Source organism: Lepidochelys kempii, chromosome 11 (assembly GCF_965140265.1).
Source record: "Lepidochelys kempii isolate rLepKem1 chromosome 11, rLepKem1.hap2, whole genome shotgun sequence".
In the NCBI taxonomy this organism is placed as follows: domain Eukaryota; kingdom Metazoa; phylum Chordata; order Testudines; family Cheloniidae; genus Lepidochelys; species Lepidochelys kempii.
In genome coordinates, this window is record NC_133266.1 from 39,920,868 (window position 1) to 39,942,367 (window position 21,500).

Consider the following 21,500-nt stretch of genomic DNA (forward strand, 5'->3'; position numbering starts at 1 on the left):
GGTCGGCTAGGGGGCAGGGGCCAGGCTGTTTGGGGAGGCACAGCCTTCCCTATCCAGCCCTCCATACAGTTTCACACCCCGATGTGGCCCTCAGGCCAAAAAGTTTGCCCACCCCTGGTCTATGCCATGCCAAGAGTCCTAAACCAGTGTGATATCAGAGGTAATTCAACCAGTCACCATTCTTACTCTACAGCTAATTTACATGCAACAACCTAACTGGTTGTATGAGGGAGACCACACAGATGGTGGATTACTTCGCCCAAATGCCACTCCTGTGTGCCTAACTGCCACCTGCAAAAATCAACACAAATCTCCAGTACAGCCCCAACAAACACAAATCAACACAACCACTCACAACCAGCATACATAAGAACCCCAAACAGACATGGCCTTTCACTGGAGCACACACTCATTCACCACCTACATAAATTAACACAAATCTCCCAGCACAATGCTCCCAGACACAAAATTAATATTATTGTTCAACTATTCAAACCAAATAATAAGAGGTCATTGAGATATGAATAGGTTAATGCACAGCCATTTTATTATGTATACAAGCAAGACAAGAGACATTTTCCCACATCACTCCTTAACAACAAAAAAGTACACTTTTTTTAAGAAAACGCTTTCAGTTCAACATTTTTTCTGCCTTTTCAGCAGTTAACACAGGATCCACAGGAAATATATGTGCACTCACTTGTTTTGGTCTCTGGGGAATACTATATATTTAGCTATGAGGGTGCCGATTGGCGGCTATTCTGAGGTGGCTGAAATGGTTTTTGGAACTTGCCTTGTATCCAAACTCGCTGCATTTTCACTTTTTTCTTCCTGTTGACTTGTAATCGTCGATCAACTAGATTCTGCACTTCAACTAACCCAGCCAGGGTAAACATGTTGTGGACTTCATCTGTTCCACAAATGAGAAGTAGAATTACTATAATTATAAAACAAACTGATGCAGCCAGTTAAAGAATTTACCAATTTAACACATAGTTCATCAGAGCTGGAATCAGCTCTGCTTTATCATCTGATAACCCAGAGCTAGAACAGTCCATGAGAAATCCTTCTATAAAAGAGACCACCTTTATGGCATCACTGAGTTATAATATGGTATAAAATCTCACACCTGGGGTCCAGATCATATTGCTCATAGTTTATAACAACTTTTCTTCAGAGCTCTAAGTTACACAGGATTTGAGGATGGCAAATATACAACATTTTGATAATTCTGGATATGTCTACACTGCAACAAAAAACACCAAGTCCCAGAGCCTGGGTCAATTAACTAGGGCTCAGGGGCTTGGGCAGCAGGGCTAAAAATTGCACAGTAGACATTTGGGCTCAGGCTGGAGCGTGGGCTCTGACAATCCCCTCATGGGGTCTCAGAGTCCCACAGCCCTAGCCCCACAAGCCTGAGTCAGATGACATGGGCCAGGCGCAGCCATGCTTCAGGTCTTTTATTGCAATGTAGACGTACCCCTTGGTTTTCACAGTAAACTACTGTATAAAACGAGCCTCTTATGGTGTGGCTGATGTAATTAGGTCCTATGATGGTGTCCCTTGAATAGGTATTTAAGAGGCTTGTTCACCTGCACATCTACCAATGTGATATATGCCATCATGTGTTAACAATGCCCCTGTGCCATGTACATTGGCCAAACTGGACAATCTCTATGCAAAAGAATAAATGGACACAAATCAGACATCAAGAATTACAACATTCAAAAACCAGTCAGAGAACACTTCAGTCTCTTTGGTCACTCAATTACAGACCTAAAAGTTGCAATTCTTCAACAAAAAAACTTCAAAAACAGACTCCAACGAGAAACTGCAGAATTGGAATTAATTTGCAAACGGGACACCATTAAATTAGGCTTGAATAAAGACTGGGAGTGGATGGATCATTACACAAAGTAAAAACTATTTCTCATGCTAATTTCCCCCCCCCACTGTTACTCACACCTTCTTATCAACTCTTTGAAATGGGCCATCCCGATTATCACTACAAAAGGTTGTTGTTGTTTTTCCTGCTGATAATAGCCCACCTTAATTAATTGGTCTCGTTACAGTTGGTATGGCAACACCCATTTTTTTATGTTCTCTGTGTATATCTACCTTCCTACTGTATTTTCCACGCCATGCATCCGATGAAGTGGGTTTTAGCCCACAAAAGCTTATGCCCAAATAAATTTGTTAGTCTCTAAGATGCCACAAGGACTTCTCATTTTTTTTAAACAGCAGCTTAGCCAGAGAGGCCCAGTGTAGACAAGTGGAGAAAAGACACTTATGCTCTCTATTCACCCAAGCCCTGCCTCTCCAGCTCCACTGCCATTTTGAGCAATGTGATGTCCCACAGCTGGAGCCTTTCCACTCTGCAGGAAGAGACTCCACCAGTGGAGAAAGGCTCTGGCAGGGAAAGGAGGCGGGGAAAGGCTCCACCAGCTCTCTGCTGCTGGAACCTTTGCCCTCTCCCAGAGTCTCTTCCATGAGGTGAGGAAAGGTTCTCGCAGGGGGGAGGCCGCAGGGAAAGGCCTCACCGCCATGAAAGGCTCCAGCAGCAAGGAAAGGCTTTGCCAGTCCCCCGCTGCTGGAGCCTTCCCCACAGTAGAGAAAGACTTCAGAAGGGAGGAAAAGCTCTGACAGAACCTTTTCCCACTGCCTCCCCCCGACAGAGCCTTTCCTTGATGCAGTGAAGGGCTCTGACAGCAGGGAGTTTTACCTGCTGCCTCCTCTCTGCCACAGCCTCTCATTGAAACTCGTAGCTACACACCGCAGTGCGGGCGCAGCTTGCTTTTTGCTGAGGCAGGTTGCTACATGCCACAGGCAGTGGTGTGTACTGTAGTATAGATGAAGCCTCAGAGCACAGACCTGCAGCCTAGAACCCCATCCTGTGAACTCCACCTTAAAGGTCTGAAGCTTCTGATAACAGTTTAACTCCCTCAAGGGCATACAGCAGTTGTAAAGCAGTTAACACAAACACACACTTTGCACAGAGTCTAACACATTAATACTCTTTTATACTTAATCACATAGAAAACAAGAGAATACAACTCATACAAAACAATGAACACCACACACCCTGCCGCAATTTCCTTCCCACTACAGGGCATTCTTGGGGCTGCAGTTAGAGTCCCTTGGGCTGTCCAGAGTCCTTGGGGCCATCTGGGCTCAGAAAAGTGGGCAGGGCTCCACTGCCCCCAGGAGGCTGCTACATGCTGGGTGACTTTGCTCCCTCCTATCTCATGCTTTCTTTTCCTATCTGGACCTCTCTGTTCCTGTGTGGCTTGCTATTTAAATCCCGCCCCAACCCCCACTTCTTTTGTTCTGTCCTTTAGGTAATTTTTCACTGCTCCTACCTTCAAGGGGTGAAGCTAAAACCGGTTTTCTAAGGATGCAGCTGCTTTTTAGAATAGCCTCTGTGTGGTCAAAGTGCCATCATTAACATTAAATATTCCCCAGTGTTATTCTCTCATGTGTACCCGCTACAGGACCTGTCAGTAATGGTGGATCCACATACATACAGGCACTCATGACCCAGCAGTTTTTAATAACACAAGTTCACAATAGCAACCAGATTTCATAAGCTGTATAAATGGAGCCCGAATTTACCACGGTAGGCACTCCTCATTTTCTGCTAACGATTAAGAGATCTCATGGCATGTTAGGGTTCCCCCTACATCCTCCCCACCTCCTCCCCGCCGCACCATAGCTAATATCTTAATCCCTCCTACTCACTTCCCCAGTCTCATATTACACAGCTGTCAGGCCAGACCCTTGGCTCCGGCTGTACTGCACACAGTGCAGGCCAGGGAGGTATAGGCAGCATAAAACTCCCCTTTGCGTTCCCCAAATCCTTGGCTGCTGGGTGTAGGGCCAGTCCTTCTCTGCCAGGTTTTGCTGGTTGCTAATAACCCCAAGAGGCCAACAGTCATTCACAGAGCTGTGGGTGATTCTACTCAAGCCAGAGATACCTGCCAGAGACAGTCAGGATCTGCCAGAAGTAAATCAACAGTCCATTATCTGTCCCAGCATTTTTACTTCAAAGATATTTTCAAACATATCTTTCACAGTAGGAAGGATCTTTAAGGAAGCATTAGAGGTGAGACTCTTCAGAGGTCTCAAAACGTAGTAAAACTTGCATGTCCACAGACCCGTGGGAGGGGGAAGATCCACACACTGAGACTGCTCTATGTATAGGTCATGGGAACACAATCAGCTCCTAAGAACCACCGTTTAGCTGCGTAATGCTATTTCCTTAAGAGATCTGATTTTGGATCTCATGCCCTTGTTAGGGCACCAGGAGCTAGCACCATGAAAGTCAGAGTTATACCTGCGTAAAATTGCGGATGCTATCAAAAGTAGGTTGAAGGTTATGACCCATAAACGCCTCAGTGCCAACTGGCAAGGGAGTTACAGGAATATTCCGATTATGGTATGAACATTCTGGTTCACCAAAGAATATCATGTGGGGTCTTAAACGAAAGCCAGGGTTACACTGGTCATTAATACTGTTGTGCAAGGTATGTACAAATACTATGTAAGGAGTTTTGTATGTATACTAAAAATATGTTCCTCAAGTCTGTATTAAGGCAGAGTTGACAAACAGGTTTCTGTCAGACAAAGGATGTTTATTCATCTGTCTCTGCTGGTCTGTGTGCAAATTAAGAACTATAAGTTAACACAAAGGGAAGGCATTTACATACAAAGTCAGAGAGGAGATATGAAGTCAGCAGGGAGACAGTGCACTAGAGAATAACCTATGGTGGGGATTGGCCGGACTCTGAGGTACAAGCAATGAACTTTAGGGAATATAAAATGAAGGCAAGGAAGACACCCTTTATCCTACACCTAGGAAGTTATCGACCAGTGCAAATGTATTAATGAAAATGGATCACAACCAGGCTTGGCTGAAGCACTGCAAACGACATCTGGGTGAGACAAACTTATTTAGATTGGAGATTAGCCTATTAAATTTAGTCTCTGTGGATTGTATTATGATTTTGTTTTATATAACCCACCTATTTCTATTCTTCTTACTCACTACCTCTTAAATCTTGATTGCTGATAATAAACTTCTTATTGTTTTCACTATAAATATCTCAGTGCTGTGGTGTTGTACAAGGAGCTGATCACTGAGCTATCCCACCTTCCAACTCAGGGTTTGAGCACTGACCTGCTAAACCCAGAGTTGTGAGTTCAATCCTTGAGGGGGCCATTTAGGGATCTGGGGCAAAAATTGGGGATTGGTCCTGCTTTGAGCAGGGAGTTGGACTAGATGACCTCCTGAGGTCCCTTCCAACCCGGATATTCTATATTCTATTCTATGAATCATTCAAGATGGTGTGCACACTGTTCCTTGGGGACAGCAGGCCTGGTGTTACTATGGGTGTTCAGTGGATAAGGGGTTGAACACTACAGGGAAATGCTTCAAAGGGGATCAAGGACTCATGTGCACCTATGGTTTACCTGCAAGGCAAAGTTAGGGCTGGCAGAGCCCAGAAGAGATTGTTTGGGTGGCTAACAGACTGGACGTGTCAGGGAGCTGAAAGTTAAGCACAAGCAATTCTCCCTCTCACTGGAGGCAGGGAGGTAATCAGGTGACTCATAGTCTTGGATACTCCAAGAATTATCATAAAGGTACCTAATTAGTTAAAACTGTTAATATCCCAGTATAGACCTACTTCTTGCTAAAATTGATCAACCCAGTCCTAGGAATTTAAAAAGAATAAAATGGAAAAAACTTTTTACTAGTCCCATAAAAACAATTGTGTGCTCCCTCTGCCAGCTCTGTAGCGGTCATTCATTAATCTGAGATAGTGACAGATACAAAGCAATGATGCTAGTGCAGAGGTAACTTACTTATACAGGGTAAAGAGGCACTCAAACTACTGTTAAATTAAGAGAGTTGAAGCATGATAACTTCAGCTTCAATGACACAGCTGAGGAAGGGAATCAAAGTCTGATGTTGTAAAAGAAAAGATCTTCCATAAAAATGAGCTTCATGTTTTTGAAAAATGGAGAGTTGAAGGGCTAGGAAAATTACTTAAATGGCTTTTTAAGAGGCTTTGAACCCCATGTCATCTAAAGAGACACTCAGAACTTTTCTATAAAACTAAAATTTGTTTTACCTTCTGTAAAGAAATAAACTCTGGTACCGTCTCCTCGTACATAAAAATTCTCTGACAAACAGCGGCCTAAAAGACAAAAATTGTGAATAGAAAGACTGGCTGTCCCTTTAAAAGATGTGCAAAATAAATACTAAACAAACGCCTCTTAGGAAATACCTTTTTTAAAACGAAGCTGAGATGTATCGTATCTTCCGTAGTCTCGAAATAACAACATCCCTCCAGGTTTCAATAATTTGGTCAGTCTACTTACAACTCCTTGCATCCTTAGAAAATAAAATGTGACACTGGTGTAACTCCAAACACTGCTTTTCTCTCGCCACTAGGTCCAACATGTAGTTTCTGAGGTCTCAGTGAGAAGGGACTGTCTTCAATCACCAAAAAATGCTAGACACTAACAAACAGCTTCAGTAGGAAGAACAATTTTTTTTTTTTACAAAGATGCAAAGGCACAAAAATGCACAAGGAACTTTTATTAAATAGTATAAAATGGGGGGAGAGGAAATGAGTCCTTTCCTCCTCTTTAGCAAAACATCAAGGATGGATTAAAGTAAGATTCTTGAGATCCGATCCCCCATGATCAGAGGAAGCCTGGACCTGCAGTGAGTTACAGGTAAAGCAGCAGGCAGTTGCATGGCATACAACTGAATGAACAGCCAGCTACCAAGGTAGGATGGGTTGGGCTACCTGCCAGGATAGGGTGGATTGGGCTGTCTCTCTTGGAAAGGAAGATCAAAGACTCTGGAGCAGGAAGCAGACAAGAAGCTCTCTCTCTAATCCAGCTATCTATCTAGGTATTTATACCATACACACAGTGGATTACGAATGCCAATCCCAGGGGAATAAAAGGAAGAGTTTGAGATCTGTCGATGGAGGGGAATTTGGTAGGGGAAACTTGTCTGAAGATGCTGGCAGGAAGCAGAGAGGGGAAAAGTCTAGCATCCTCTTGCCCTGAAATTTTGGTGGATCAGAGCAGTAGCTGTGTTAGTCTGTGTCAGCAAAAACAACTATGAGTCCTTGTGGCACCAAATAAATTGGTTAGTCTCTAAGGTGCCAAAAGGACTCCTCGTTTTTTCTTAGAAGGACTGTGTGTTCTGCAAGGCATGTAATCTGATAAGAGTTTAAAATTGAGCAAACCTCAGATTAAAATGTAAAACACTCATCGTTTAGGGCTCAATTGTGCCCTGGTCTTCCACAGCTGCACAGGGGTAAGGTTGCCTACATCCCTGCAGGGCCACAGAAGACTCTCTCACAACACAGCTCCTGGAAGGGGGCAGGGCAGTAGCTGCATTCCTGACACTCCCCTCCATCCCACAAGCAAATGGATGGAAAGTGTGGAAGCAATGGCTCTGCTCCTCCTACCAGCCAGCCAGTGGACCTGGCTGCGTGCTAAGTGGGGGAGGAGCGAGTATGTTGCACCCTGAAAAGAGCTGTTGTGAGATACATCCTCCTCTAATACAAGATATGAGCATAGAGGCACTGCACCTCCAAGGGGTATCTCTTGGGTACAGTGCCTCCTGGGCTCCTCCAGCTCACACACTGGCTATTGCTTAAGGCTATCCCTAGAAGCACAATCTAGCAAGAAGCCCAGTCTTTCTCCCACTGACTTTGAAGGTGCAAGATCAGGCCCTAACTCAGCAGAAAAGGAGAATTATGAGCTAAGAGAAACCACCAAAAAGGAAAACATGCACTTTTAAAAGAAATCCCGTGCTTAAATTCAGAAATAGAGGAAGACAAACATTTAAAGGGCCTCTGTTTTGTTCATACACAAAATTTGCATGTTTCTGCCCAAGCAAAAAAAGGGGCAGCTGCATGTACAAATGGGCATAAGAGATCTCAGAGCAGATAGGTGGGCACAGAATTACAAACTCTGCACATGAAAATGCGTGTTCTGTGCACTCACATGGGGATATTGACAAATTCTACATGCACATGAAGTAGGAACCCTTTGAAAATTTGCCCCAGTATAATACCACCTGGAATGGAGAAAGGTTAATGGCTTCCAAATTACCTTGTTTTTGAGAACAACAATTTCAAAAGGGGGGCTGCTAGCAGAAAAGAAGAGTGTTGCTTTATAAAGTAAAAGAACAGCAACTGTTAAAATGAGAACACAATAGCTAACAACATTAATAAATCATCAAGTAACAAAGGTGCTGAATGAGAATGTATACATCCCAGAAACTTACGTTTCCCAGGCCCCCAAGTGTTTTTATTTAAGGTTCTGCAGTATCATTCTCTTGGTTTTCCTTGTCATTTCTTATATTTTAAGCTGTTAGACAATTGTTATAAAAATCAACAAGGGTCTAGATTATAATTTTTTTATGCAATGACTTTATTTCTAGGGGATATTGTAATGAAGTAAGTATCTTTTCCTTAAACTTTTGGAGACTGGATTATACTGCATAGAAATCTACACACAGAAATCTGTATGCACATACACATATAAACGCCCATGTCAGCATTCATTTGGCTAATCTTGGTGGCGGGGGAGGGGAATTGTACTCTTAAGGGTTACTGGGAAAAACACCCTCAGAAATTTTGTCTGCGAGCATTTTATCATTGCTCCCGTGGACAAAAGGTGTGATAAAAATATATTTTGCCAGGTATCTTCCCCACTATTGCTGCACTTACACAAATTTCAATCTACTGTCTGAATTGTGTTTGGAATCTGCACCCAGGCTTAGCAAAACACTCTTCTGCACATGACTCATATGCTCATCTTTGCACAAACAGGAAGGAGAGATATGCTTTCTGGAAAAGATCATCTTTCTGCAAAAGCTAATGATTAATAACTCAGCCATTCAGGCAAGAAAACAGTCCTCAAATGTACAACTGACTCAGGTGAGTATTGTTCTGTTTGCTGAGCATGGATGGCCATATTTAATGCAGTTCTTAAAACAACACACTTACCATTATATGTGGAATATGCATTTCCCTTTGTACAGTCTGGTTAAAGGAGCAGTTGAGTAGTAAGCGTGAATAATATATACCCTTTTGTATTTTTCCCATGGGAAAGAATATTCTTTCAAAATTTGTCAGTGTTAGCTGGTTCTTTAGATATTGAGAGTTGCTTCAGTAATAAAGCTAATAGCTCCCTACCCAATATAGTACAAATTAGATTAATTTGCCTAATCCAAACAAGCCAGATACGCTAAGTGATCTTCTTCATAAGAGGCCAATATCTATGCAATTGTGTGCAACTAATGAATCAGTAGCCTGGGTCTTTATCAACATGTTGTAAGATGCTAAATAAAGGATATTTGTTTTTGATCACCAAGAATAATTTCCCTCTGGGAGACTAGTAGGCTGTTTCTGAATTTGTAACTTTCTTGAAGCACTGTCACCTTTAATAGGTATATGTCTTGCAAGAAGAGGTTCATTTCATTTTGATGGTGACAGGAGGCTCACTAATGAAGTAGTTTGACCAGCTTCTCTCCTGGATTCGGAAAAGGGGAAAGCAGCATTTAAAATGTCCTGCATTATACATAATGTAGCTTACTAAATAATAAATTCAAGATTCATCATCTCACTTTGATATTCTTGAAAACCACTAGTGATAAAAGAGCTTTAACACATTTGCTTTGCCCTTTAGTCTTCATTTACCTGTCAGGATGAATGGCAGAGAGCACAAAGACAAGGAGAATGACATCCAGGATCTCATCTGGAAAAGGGTAGGGTAAGGAATCATCACACACATCATGAACAAAGGCAGAACACCAGGCTGAATTGTACGACAAGTGTGACTGTAATGATAAAGATTAAGAGAAACACAGAGAGAACAGCAGTAGTTAGTCAATTTATCATGACCCAAGAAACGTTTTTTCGATTATTCAGTTTTGTAAAACATTTCTCAAAGCGGATTCTGTTCTGGGATCTTGCTCAGGGCGAGAGACAGGCCCACTGGTGGTATTCATTCCTCTCTCTGCAGAGAAGGACTTTGTTCTTTGAAGTATTAAAACCTCCAGTTCAAAGTTGTCAAAGCCATTGTGCTCCATTTCACCAGGATGGCCTCCTTGCAGCCTTCTGAATGACACCACACTTTCTAAGTGAACACTTGAAATACCTTTACTAGCTCCACTGCTCCCAACGCAAAATCACAGCAGTACAGAAAGGCTCCAGGGGTATTGCTATGAACACAAAACAAACATCAATTAAAGAACTGCTATTGTACTAACCACATGCAGCTCTTTGGGGTACTCCACAGGTTTGATCAAAATCCCTTTCACTGGTCTCAGCAACATGCCTTATATTGCTCAGCACTAAGCAAACAGGCGAGAGCTGTAGGAATATCTGTCAACAGTTTGTGGGGTGGGAATTGGGAGGGGGGACACCAAGCTAGGAAGAAAGTGGAACTGAAAAACAAGAGAAAGAAGACACCATTGGATGGAGTCACAGAGAGCCATCAAATACTCGTGACAATACCCAGGTGCTGCATTGCATCAATATGCAATAATGGGTCACAATTTCACTCTGCACTCATTTTGTGGGTTTCTGCAACTCCACTCAGAGATTTTTCCGGCACTGGTCTGTGCATGTAATTTAATTAGCAACATGAAAAATATTTATTTCAGCTTCAACCGAGGAAATTACTTAACAGTTATTAACTGTTCTGAAGACATTTGGGTTCCCAGGTGTCATTTGTGCTGGCTGTGATCAGATTATGTGGTTTTGATTGTTTCCTTCTATTACCCTAGGCCTTTTTTCATCAAAATACATGTTGGTTTCCTGTAGTGCTAGCTTCCCTTCCCCTCGCATTCACTGCGAAGCCAGTTGCAAATTTCCCTCATATCAAAACATCTGATGTCAGGAACTTAGGGTAGGATTTTTTCAACTCTTCAACAATCAATGTAAATGAGGGTGAGTCAAGCAGCAGTCCCACTAATTAAGGAACAGGATTAGCCCTCAGAAAAGCCATCTCTCCTAAAGTGCTGGAGATTTTGGAAAAGGTGTCTCACCAAATAGAAAATGTGTCCCTGTGCCCAGCAGATTCTGCTGTATACCCAGCTCAACAGACCATATCTCTAAGGGGGCTGAGCAGGAGAACCCTCTTGGACCAAGAGCAGCCAATCCTGATCTCACTACTGAGCAAAACCCTCCTTAGCTCTGTGAATACTTATGAGATGTATTCAGGCAAACAGTGGAATTACAGGTCCCAGACTGGATATGAGATCTTGTGGAACCTGAAATCCCTAGCATGACTGAGGGCAAGCAGCTGGGTTTTTGACTGACCAAGTCCCACTTATCAAATTGACTCACCAATGTGTATAAACAGCTCTTCTCTTCTCAGAAAGTGGGAAGCAAGCTGCATGAAAAGCCTCTGTCAAACAACAGGGACAGTTCTGGTCTGGACAGTTATTTCACGGCCAGCATGTCTGGCCCCTAGGCAGAGGCGTGGCCAGGAGGTTCTCCGCGGTATGCGTTACCCACAGGCACCGCCACCGCAGCTCCCACTGGCTGGGAACCATGGCCAATGGGAGCTGCGGAGCCGATGCTGGGAGCGGGAGGGAAATGCCAGCCTAGGAGCTGGAGGGAAATGCCAGCCGGTTCTGGGAGCTGCGCGGAGCCAGGGCAGACAGGGACCCTGCCTTAGCCCCGCTATACCTCCGACTGGACTTTTAATGGCCCTTTCAGTGGTGCTGACCGGAGCTGCCAAGGTCCCTTTTCGACCAGGCGTTCCGGTCAAAAAATGGACGCCTGGTAACACTAAGCACTAACTGTGTAAAGTACCATACCTTTTTATTTTTAATTTTGGATCATTAAAAAAAAATATTCCAAAGAAAGGGGAAGGTTTTCTTTCAAGCACAGTGTGCATCTACATTGTATTACTATTCTTTTGTGCAAACAAAAGGCAATTTTACATTGCCAAATATAGTGTGAATTGTACTTAGATACAAGATGTGCCCTCCAATAGATAAGAGATGTTTCCATCAATTCAGATATGAAATCAATGCAGACTCTTAACTGCAATGGATTCTTAACTACATCCAGACTTCAGTTACACCTCTGTGTTTTAAATGCTAAATGCTATATCGTTAATGCACCTATCTGGTCACATGCAGGATTTGCATAAAAACTGAGATCACCGAGTAAAATACTGATTAATAGGAAGACTATTAATTATAACAAGTTTTGCAGTACAAATAATGCCTCCTGTATAATACACACCAGTTTGAGTTTTTCCCCATACACGTACCTAATAATGTCTTTTCTCCTACACAACACTACCTTCTGTTGTTTTCATTGATAATGCGGCTTTCTCCTTTCACAATACAATCTGATGTTTAGGGGAGAAGGATTGTTTTGGGGTTAAGGTCTGGTAGTTTGGAGATTGGATTCTTTTGTTAACACTGCAACACACTGTGTGACCTTGGCACACCACTTAGGGTATGTCTACATAGCAGCTGGGAAGGTGCTTCCCAGTATGGGCAGGCAGACAGACACACACCAGCTCTGCTCAAACCAACAAGCAGTGTGGTGACAGCTCGGGCTACCCTCGTATGTAGCCAGGGGTCCACCAGTTTGTATTCAGGCAGCTAACCTGAGTCACCACCTGTGCCACTGTGGCCACACTGCTATTTTTACCATGCTAGCTAGAGCAGAGCTAGTGTGTGTATGTCTCCCTGGGCTGGGAAGCATGCTCCCAGCTGCCCTGAATCTCTCTGTATCTGAATTCCCACATCTGTGAAATGGACCCAATAGTGCTTGTACCACAGAAATGCTGTGGCTAACAATGTGTGTGAAGTGGACTGAAGTCACTACGAAAGTGTAAATTATTAGTATTGGTCTGCAGAACAACAATTAGTGTGTTGCACAAAAGTTTCAGAGATGAGAGCAGAAAAGAGTCTGTCCCTTCCCCTGATGTGTGGACATCGTTTCCAGTGAAAGCTAAGAACGTGCACCGAAAGGAGAACATTCTCTCACACTTCCTTTTTCAAGACAAAAGCTATGTGGATGGGATGGAGGGGTTAGGGGATTAAGTAATGCAATATGGAACTTTGGGTCTCTATGTCATTAAAACTTGAGCTGCTTTAATCGAGAACATGGACCAAATTCAGAAGTGACATAAGGAGTCAAAGGTAGCACTCACAAGCTCTTGCCAATGTGTAATATACACCATCATTTCTGTCACCTCTGAATTTGGAACCAGAAGTTGATACTATCTGTTGGCTGTTCAGTGACCTGTATGACAAGTGTTGGTGGTCTCAGTCCAATGCCACTGGACTGGTGTAAACACCCAAACTAACACAAGTGACAGACATTTTAGTTAGCAGTTGGCCTGAATGAGCCTGAAGACTGACCTACCGCCTCAACACCAGATGTTTTCCCTTCTAAATCAAAGCTGAATAACTGGCTCAGCACCATGGGGAATAACTTACATGGCTACTGCCATTGTCCCTGTTCTGTGGGTAATGAGAAGACTCTGGTGTCTAGCACCGTGAATCCAGCATTTCTCACAGCATAAGATTATCTTAAAACTTTTTTTTCATTAATGTTGGGCATGTATTTGGGAGGCTGACACAGCTTACCATATAACTTTCAGAATAGGAAAAGCACTGTTTCCAGCACCACAACCAACCTGGAATTGAAGCAGAAACAAAAATTTAACTAAACCATCAAATAAAGCCTATATCTCAGAGTTTTAGTCCCAAATTAACTGAAACCATTACAGTGATTAAAGAGGCAAAAAAGGGGTAAATGGCTTTGTTGCTCCTTACACCACAACTCTCAGAAGCACTGACTCTTCCGCTACGCTTATGAGCCAGGATCAGGTCCTACACTCTCTCCCATGCCCAGAAAAGATTCTTCTCCCAGGGGCAGCTGCACAGGAAATTGTACAGTTTTCTTGTACAATTTTGCTATTTTGTCACACAGCATTGGTTTAAACACAACAAAATATTTTAAACTGGGATTTTCAGACAGGCCTAAGGGAATTAGAAGCACAACTCCCAATGACTTTCAATGGGAACTGCGCATCTAATTTTCTTAGGTCCCTTTGAAAATTTCAGGCACAAGGCAAAAGTAGTGTTGTGAACTCTGAATAGTTGTTGCCTTGATAATTATTAAGCAACCACTACATTTGAAGCCATCGTTTGGAGTTGTAAATTATGTGTTGAATGTCTGCAGTAAAGTACCTCTAGTATTCTATAGGTAGCACCACTGCCAGGGAAGGATTCTTGCTTCACAGGTTCTTGTTCACAGTTCTTAACATGTTTGTTGTCAGTAACAGGTTCTGCTTGGCTTTTGTTGTATGCGTGTCCTTGCACAGAAGTTAAACCATCCACCAAATTGTTCTGACAATAATCTTCGCCTTCTTCAAACATTGCAGGAAAGCCCACATTTGTGCAATTGTTTGTAGCATTCAGTTTTACATGACAACAATATTTTTCTTCTTTATTCATCTGATCTTTCCTTCCTTTTGGAAGAATTTCTGGAAACTCCAGAAACAGCCAGTTACGATCCTTGAAAAAGTTATTCTTGTGAGTCTTGTAGAATTCATTCCAGTATTTACTAGCTTCTCTTTCATATTTGTCTGGAATAAAAAAATTGGTGCATGGGAACTTAACTGTCATAATAAAACAATATGACATTTAAAAATCAAACTAGCTAATAGCAGAAATACAGGTTAAGAAATTTGATGCTCTCCACATGGTGTTGTTTACATCAAATATCAAGTCTTTGGGCCCAGTCCTTTCACCTGTGTTCAAGGAAAACTCCTACTGGATTTAAAAAGGATTTTACCTGCATAAAGACTATAGAAACACACTTTCTGCATCTTTAATTCTATTTTTGTTCAGTCGCACACAAGGAGAATATCACCAAAATGCACAATAACCTGCCTACCTACGTTTTATTTCATATAAACCAACTCTTAATACTTCCATTTTTATAAATAAGAGATATATTTACTTTATATTAACTATAGGGAAAGATATATGGGCCTCTGGAAATGGGTTTGCGTGTAGCTATATTGCAGACAAAGTTATTACATGCAAAATTACCAAGCAAATATTAGAACATTGAGTTAAAATATTAGTTTGGAGGCCAAAAATAAATATCCCTGGTGTAAGCTGATGCAACTGCACTAAATTTGGTCCCATGGCTCTAATATTGTCCCGTCCAAAAATCCATAAGCAATATTATAAAAATCTAAACACCTACGGATTTTTAATACACAAATTTGCAAACCTGCTTTCATCTACTGTAACAGCTCATGTATACATACACACACACACACACACACAAACGTGCACCTGTACATTGTTCAGGAAATAAAGAAGCCATAAGCCAAATTATAAAAGCAATGCATCATTTTAGTTAAGCTGTCTCTGCCCTTTCCCCTAAATTAAGAAACATGACATTGAAATTAATACTCTTTTGTGACTTATGAATTTATATGAACAACTGCAAATGTTTTGCTAACTGCAGTTCTCTCTCTAAATATATGCTATTAGAAATCCACTCCTTCAGAGCCATATTCACTGATCAGCGTTATTGCATGTGGCCAATAGCAGCCCATACTCTTTTAACCATATCACTGATGTGCTATAGAAAACAACATGTGCAGGAGTAACAGGAATGCTTGTTTACTTTGCAAACCCTTTAAATAGAGCTGTTAAAAATTGGCCCTTTGTGTTCAAGAATTCTGATTTCTCAGGCAATTTATTTAATATCTAGTACATGATTTAACAACTATTACATACTATATATACATACAGGGCCACTAGTTCTACATCACATTTCTCCTGTCATTTTCCTTTGTATCTTAAAACAAAATTGCCTACAATCACTCCAATTTTGCAAAGTTAAATAAAGCTGAGAACAGCCATTAGAGATGTTTGGCTTAGGAGAGGTAGTGAGATGTGCCAATAGGGTGACAGAATACCCTGTACTAGAGATCTGCATAATTCTTTATTAAAGGGCAAGACCTAGTCATGCTCATTAATGGTGCAGAGTTGTTTTACACTGCAAGTACAGAGTTAATTGAGGTAAAACATACTGGATTTCAAAAGTCTATGTTGCACTTGTATAGATAACTTGATAAAAATGCAAAACTAAGCCTCCTTCTCAAAAGAGTCTTAAATTACTTTCATCTCTTTGTTAAAGTCACAATTTTCCCTAAATATCTGATCAAAACACAATTAAAAAACCTTGCATTTAACTTCCCTATAAGATTTCTAGATTTGATAGCATGTTTAATACAGGAGCACAATGCTTAAAATTAAAGCCTTTAAAATTCAGGTTCAGTAGTTTGTTGGCCAGTCTTTTTTTTTTTTTTTAAACATACATCCTTCACTGCATCGTGTTATTGCCAGTTAGTTTTCCTATCAATATGACAGAACCCATCATTATTAAATTAATTCATTTAACAATTTCTTTATAAATTGATCAGAAAGGAGTGTATTCAACTTACAATGCTCCTGCGCGACTGTCTCTCTTTGTGGTTCAGGCACAGAGAAGGGTAATGTAGTTTCCAATTAAATTAAATTATTAACTTTCCTTTCTTAATCTCTGAAAATTTCATAAGTAAGAAATGTCAGTCAGCCTAGCTTCTGAGTCATGGTTTTTCCTCGCTTCTGTTTATTTTCTCAAGCTGCCCAATTGTAGCACTTTCCAAAACCTACTTCTGAAACTAGGTGCACTGAGCTTCTGAAACTAGGACCCTGCAGAAATTGGTTACTTTGCCTCATTTTTAATGGACTGAGGCTTGTCACAGCTATTTTATTTTAGTGATATTACAGTATTGTAGGAAACTCATTTTTTCCCCCTTACTGCAGTGTCCAAGGCACCAAAATACCTGCTCATTAGCTTCAGTCTAGTTCCTTGTTAATATAAATAGGCCAAAATGTAATCCACTTGCTGAACCAAGCTGGAGTTTTTGGGGAAACATTACTGGCAATGCTTGCCTAATTCAAGTTTTAAACAGAGTGACGTTCATAGAAAATGTCCTTGGATTCTTACATTTCTTGGCAATAAGCAAACACATGCTTATTTTATTTCTAGCAAGTGTAAATTAAATTATAATTTACTTTCGATGAGGAGTAAGAATGTTACATCAACCACTTGTGTACACAGTTACGTTTTCAACCAGGGGCTCTGTCATAAATATAAAGGGAAGGGTAAACTCCTTTAAAATCCCTCCTGGCCAGAGGAAAAATCCTCTCACCTGTAAAGGGTTAAGAAGCTAAAGGTAACCTCGCTGGCACCTGACCAAAATGACCAATGAGGAGACAACATACTTTCAAAAGCTGGGAGGAGGGAGAGAAACAAAGGGTCTGTGTCTGTCCGTACGCTGCTTTTGCCGGGGATAGAACAGGAATGGAGTCTTAGAACTTTTAGTAAGTAATCTAGCTAGGTGTGTGTTAGACTATGATTTCTTTAAATGGCTGGGAAAAGAACTGTGCTGAATAGAATGACTATTTCTGTCTGTGTGTCTTTTTTCTAACTTACAGTTTTGCCTAGAGGGATTCTCTGTGTTTTGAATCTAATTACCCTGTAAGGTATCTACCATCCTGATTTTACAGAGGTGATTCCTTTACTTCTATTTACTTCTATTTCTATTAAAAGTCTTCTTGTAAGAAAACTGAATGTTTTTTCATTGTTCTCAGATCCAAGGGTTTGGGTCTGTGGTCACCTATGCAAATTGGTGAGGATTTTTACCAAACCTTTCCCAGGAAGTGGGGTGCAAGGGTTGGGAGGATTTTGGGGGGGAAAGACGTGTCCAAACTACGTTTCCCAGTAAACCCAGTTAGAGTTTGGTGGTGGCAGTGGTTATTCCAAGGACAAAGGATAAAATTAATTTGTACCTTGGGGAAGTTTTAACCTAAGCTGGTAAAAGTAAGCTTAGAAGGTTTTCATGCAGGTCCCCACATCTGTACCCTAGAGTTCAGAGTGGGGGAGGAAACTTGACAGGCTCATTTTCAGCTGTTTTCAATAAATGGATGAAAATATTAAATGTGAAGTTGAAAAGATAAACATTATCTTTGTGGATTTAGATAAAGAATGAGAGAATGGAGAGAATGTAAAAGAGCAAGATGACATGGAAGGCGGTAGAATAGGGTCATTTTTCAGTCTGGTGTGCAGAGAATCACTCCCATTCATCATGATGGGAAATGCATGCCCTATTCTCAGGGTATTATGAAGCAAAGAAATAAGGGTCAGAAAAAAAGCCGCAATCACAAGGTATTAAAAGTAATGAAGAGCACATTACAGAAGAAGTATTCACAGGTAATTCAAACACACTCCAATGTGTGCTATCAATTAAAATGTGTGTAACATCATAATGACACAGTCTAGTTTGACAAAGTTCAAGACCTGCAACCCCCATTGTCACCTTAATGCACACAAAAATAACTGTTTTCAGAATACCCTTCTAATAATAGAGAGATTATCGGCCTCCAAGATTAATGCTGTGATAGATTTAATGCCCCAGTTCTGGGAATGTACAAAAACCAAACAGAACAAACCCAGGATTCTGGATTTCCTGTACATGGAGACCTCCCTCCAATTGCCCCTGATCAACACTGTCCATTTCACCAGGTGCTGCAAAAATCTATATTGCTGATTTTTTTCATCAAAATATGCAGTGTAATCTGCCTTACTCTCCTCCTGCATGCCAATGCTTCAAAAACGTGCATGTGTGGAGAGGAGTGCTGGTTTTCAATTGTAGGTAACAGGATCATTCGGGATATGAATTCAGTGAGATCCAACTGTGAGTAGAAATTCCACTATAATGATGCCACCAGTGTGTGTCACACTCTTTGCTTACTTCCCTAAGAAGGTATTCTAGGGACAGGGCAAAGCCCTGAAAATTTTAATTCCTTTACTCCCTCAATTCACCATCCCTCTGAAAGAGGGAATATATAGCCAGCCAAGGAATCTCCTTAGTTCACAGGAGTCACCTTTGAATAACATGAGAAAACACCTTCTGCCCAGGGGCTGAGCAGAATGTCTCTAAAGCACTTCTAGCTCAAGCTGCCAAGGGCATAAAGCTGGGACCAGAAATCCATCGCAGATCTCCTGAGAGACAATGCTATCTGCATCCACTAGCCCACTAAGCTTATCTGCAACCAAATTAAAAAGCAAATGTGAAAATTGTACATGAGAACTTTAGATTTCATCACCCCCAACGATTGCAAATTCACTCCCTTTCCCTATGGTGACAGCACACGCAATGATGGGGGCTTCAATTTGAAGCATTGTAAAGGTCGGGATTCACAACTCTGGAAATTGCAATTTGCATATTTCATCATATTAGGCTGAGATCTGTTGCCCTGGAGAAAGGGAAAATACTTTAAAGGGATAATTGAATAGCTAGGTAAAGGTGAATGCTTTTGGACAAGTTTGTCGTGGTTCATAGGACAAAGGTAAATGAACAAAAAGTGGATTTAATCAAGGAAAAATATAAACAAAAAAAGAGCATTCTTGGAGCATTAGAACTTCTTAGGAATTATGGGTTCAGTACCTTGATCTTCCGGTTGAACTCGCACAAGCGAGTTCTCTGTTGCTTTTTCTCTGGCTCTTTCTTCTTCCTCTTGTGACCACTGCATGTGGTCCCTGCAAAAAGACAGACGCAGAACACGTTTTTAATATGATTTCTCCATAGCCTTTTGGGGGGGACTGCTCACAAATGAACTACATTGTATGTTCCAGTGTCATATAATAAATACATTCTGGTGCAAGAGAATTCTTTCAGCTGGTCCTGATGCAATCTGGAGCTCCTACAGTTCTTGTGTTTAGTTCTTTTGCTTTGTTCTGAGTTCCAGCAGCCTCTATGCTGACAGCTAATATAATGTCCTCTCTTAACTGTACACCCTACTAGCTGATTAGCTGAATGATTCTGTGGCATGTTGTCTTTTTGTTGCTCTCTCTGTGATATTTTCTGTAGCTATCTCTTTGCTTGATGATTTATTCTTACATTGGCAATGGTAGAAATTGTAGTGCTGCTTTCTTTATATTTTTGTAAATTAAAAAATGGCTCTCTTGCTAGCTTGCATTTATCTATGTTGTCTTGTTCTTGTATAAAGTTGATTCATTATGTTGGAGCAATATATTGTCATTCCAGCAAAAACAATGGGTCACCTTAACTTTTCCTCCATGAGTTTATAGTTATACAATTTGGTATCCTGGTGAGCTGAAGTATGTTCTACAGAACTGTACTTTTTAGAAACAACAATTTAATACAGGAATATATTCATTGGATTGGTGAAAGACTTTTGCAATTTCTGTGTATACTTATGGACTACAAAAACATAGATACAGCATCCAGAGGGATGGTGCTATAAAGCAATTAATAGCAAAGCATGAACAACCAGACAGGAATAAAGATTCAGATCTCTTGGCCAATTAATAATTTGCAAATGTCAACCAGACTAGAGTTAATGAATACTGGAGCCAATGCCAGTATCACATTATGCCTATGCCTCCAAAAACACACTTTGATTTTTTGCTATGTGAGACAATTCCCAGGAATGACGCAGGTTCAAATCTTGGAGTTTGTATGAGTTAAAAAAATCTAAGCTTTTGTGTGTTATAGATAACGATGAATCGCTAGTGACATAAATCTCAACCAGAAGAATGATTAAACATAGACTTCCAACTGAAAATGAGGCAAAATCATTGGCATTTTGTTTTCATCCCTGGATTTAGCATGCACCTTGCAAGTTAATTCTTGTTTATATGCATTTATTTCATATGTCACATTAGATGTATACTTGACTGAGTCTACGCAGATCTATTAGCGCAGATTCTGATCCAAAGAATCCACTTGTTACTAATGTTTATCATGAGGAGGACCAAAGGTCATCTATGTAGGAAACTAGTCGCTGCTGAGACAGGGAACATATTTCTATCCAGAAATTCTTACAGGCTATATGGAAGAAGGAAGAGCAATAAGTTTCTGAAAAAAGGCGAACTATGCTGCAATACTTTGTGGTTCCGGAACGCGTTACTATGCTTGTGTAAAATGGTTCACGCTGCTCATTTAACAGATTCATGTCATACCTTAAATGGAACAAAATATGGACCTGACCCTGACAAGTGCTGAACTCCGGCAATTCCTATTCACTCTAATGTAGCTCTCAGATCAGGCCCTAAAGACCTGGTAAACTCCCATTTACTTCGGCATAAGCAGGATTGGGATCTAACTTGTTTACTTTAACTCCTTTCTAAGATTGTTTTCAAACTGTAAGCTTTTGGGGGCAGAATCTTCATTTTTCTCTGTGTTTGGAAAGCTCCTAGCGCATTTGGGGTACTGCCACAATATAAATAATCATCTCAAATGCACAATAGCAATAAAGGTTAATTTTATTTTAGCTTGCACATTAAACTTGAACAGGGCCATGTTCTTCTGCTTTAAAATGCACTGGACACTGT

General features: G+C 41.0%; 1 protein-coding gene across 3 annotated transcripts in view; it reads right to left on the bottom strand.

Annotated features, from left to right (window-relative positions):
• Positions 1-525: 525 nt before the first annotated feature.
• The window catches only part of METTL8 (methyltransferase 8, tRNA N3-cytidine), a 44,226-nt gene continuing 23,251 nt past the window's right edge, over positions 526-21,500 (bottom strand). For all 3 annotated transcript variants that reach the window (XM_073305818.1, XM_073305816.1, XM_073305819.1), the window contains 8 exons: positions 19,591-19,682; positions 14,261-14,658; positions 13,655-13,704; positions 10,192-10,255; positions 9,732-9,871; positions 6,288-6,394; positions 6,132-6,197; positions 526-910 (listed from right to left, as the gene is read on the bottom strand). In XM_073305818.1, coding sequence (XP_073161919.1) covers positions 735-910; positions 6,132-6,197; positions 6,288-6,394; positions 9,732-9,871; positions 10,192-10,255; positions 13,655-13,704; positions 14,261-14,658; positions 19,591-19,682 — 1,093 coding nt within the window. In that variant the 3' untranslated portion in view covers positions 526-734. The remainder of the gene's footprint in view (positions 911-6,131; positions 6,198-6,287; positions 6,395-9,731; positions 9,872-10,191; positions 10,256-13,654; positions 13,705-14,260; positions 14,659-19,590; positions 19,683-21,500) is intronic.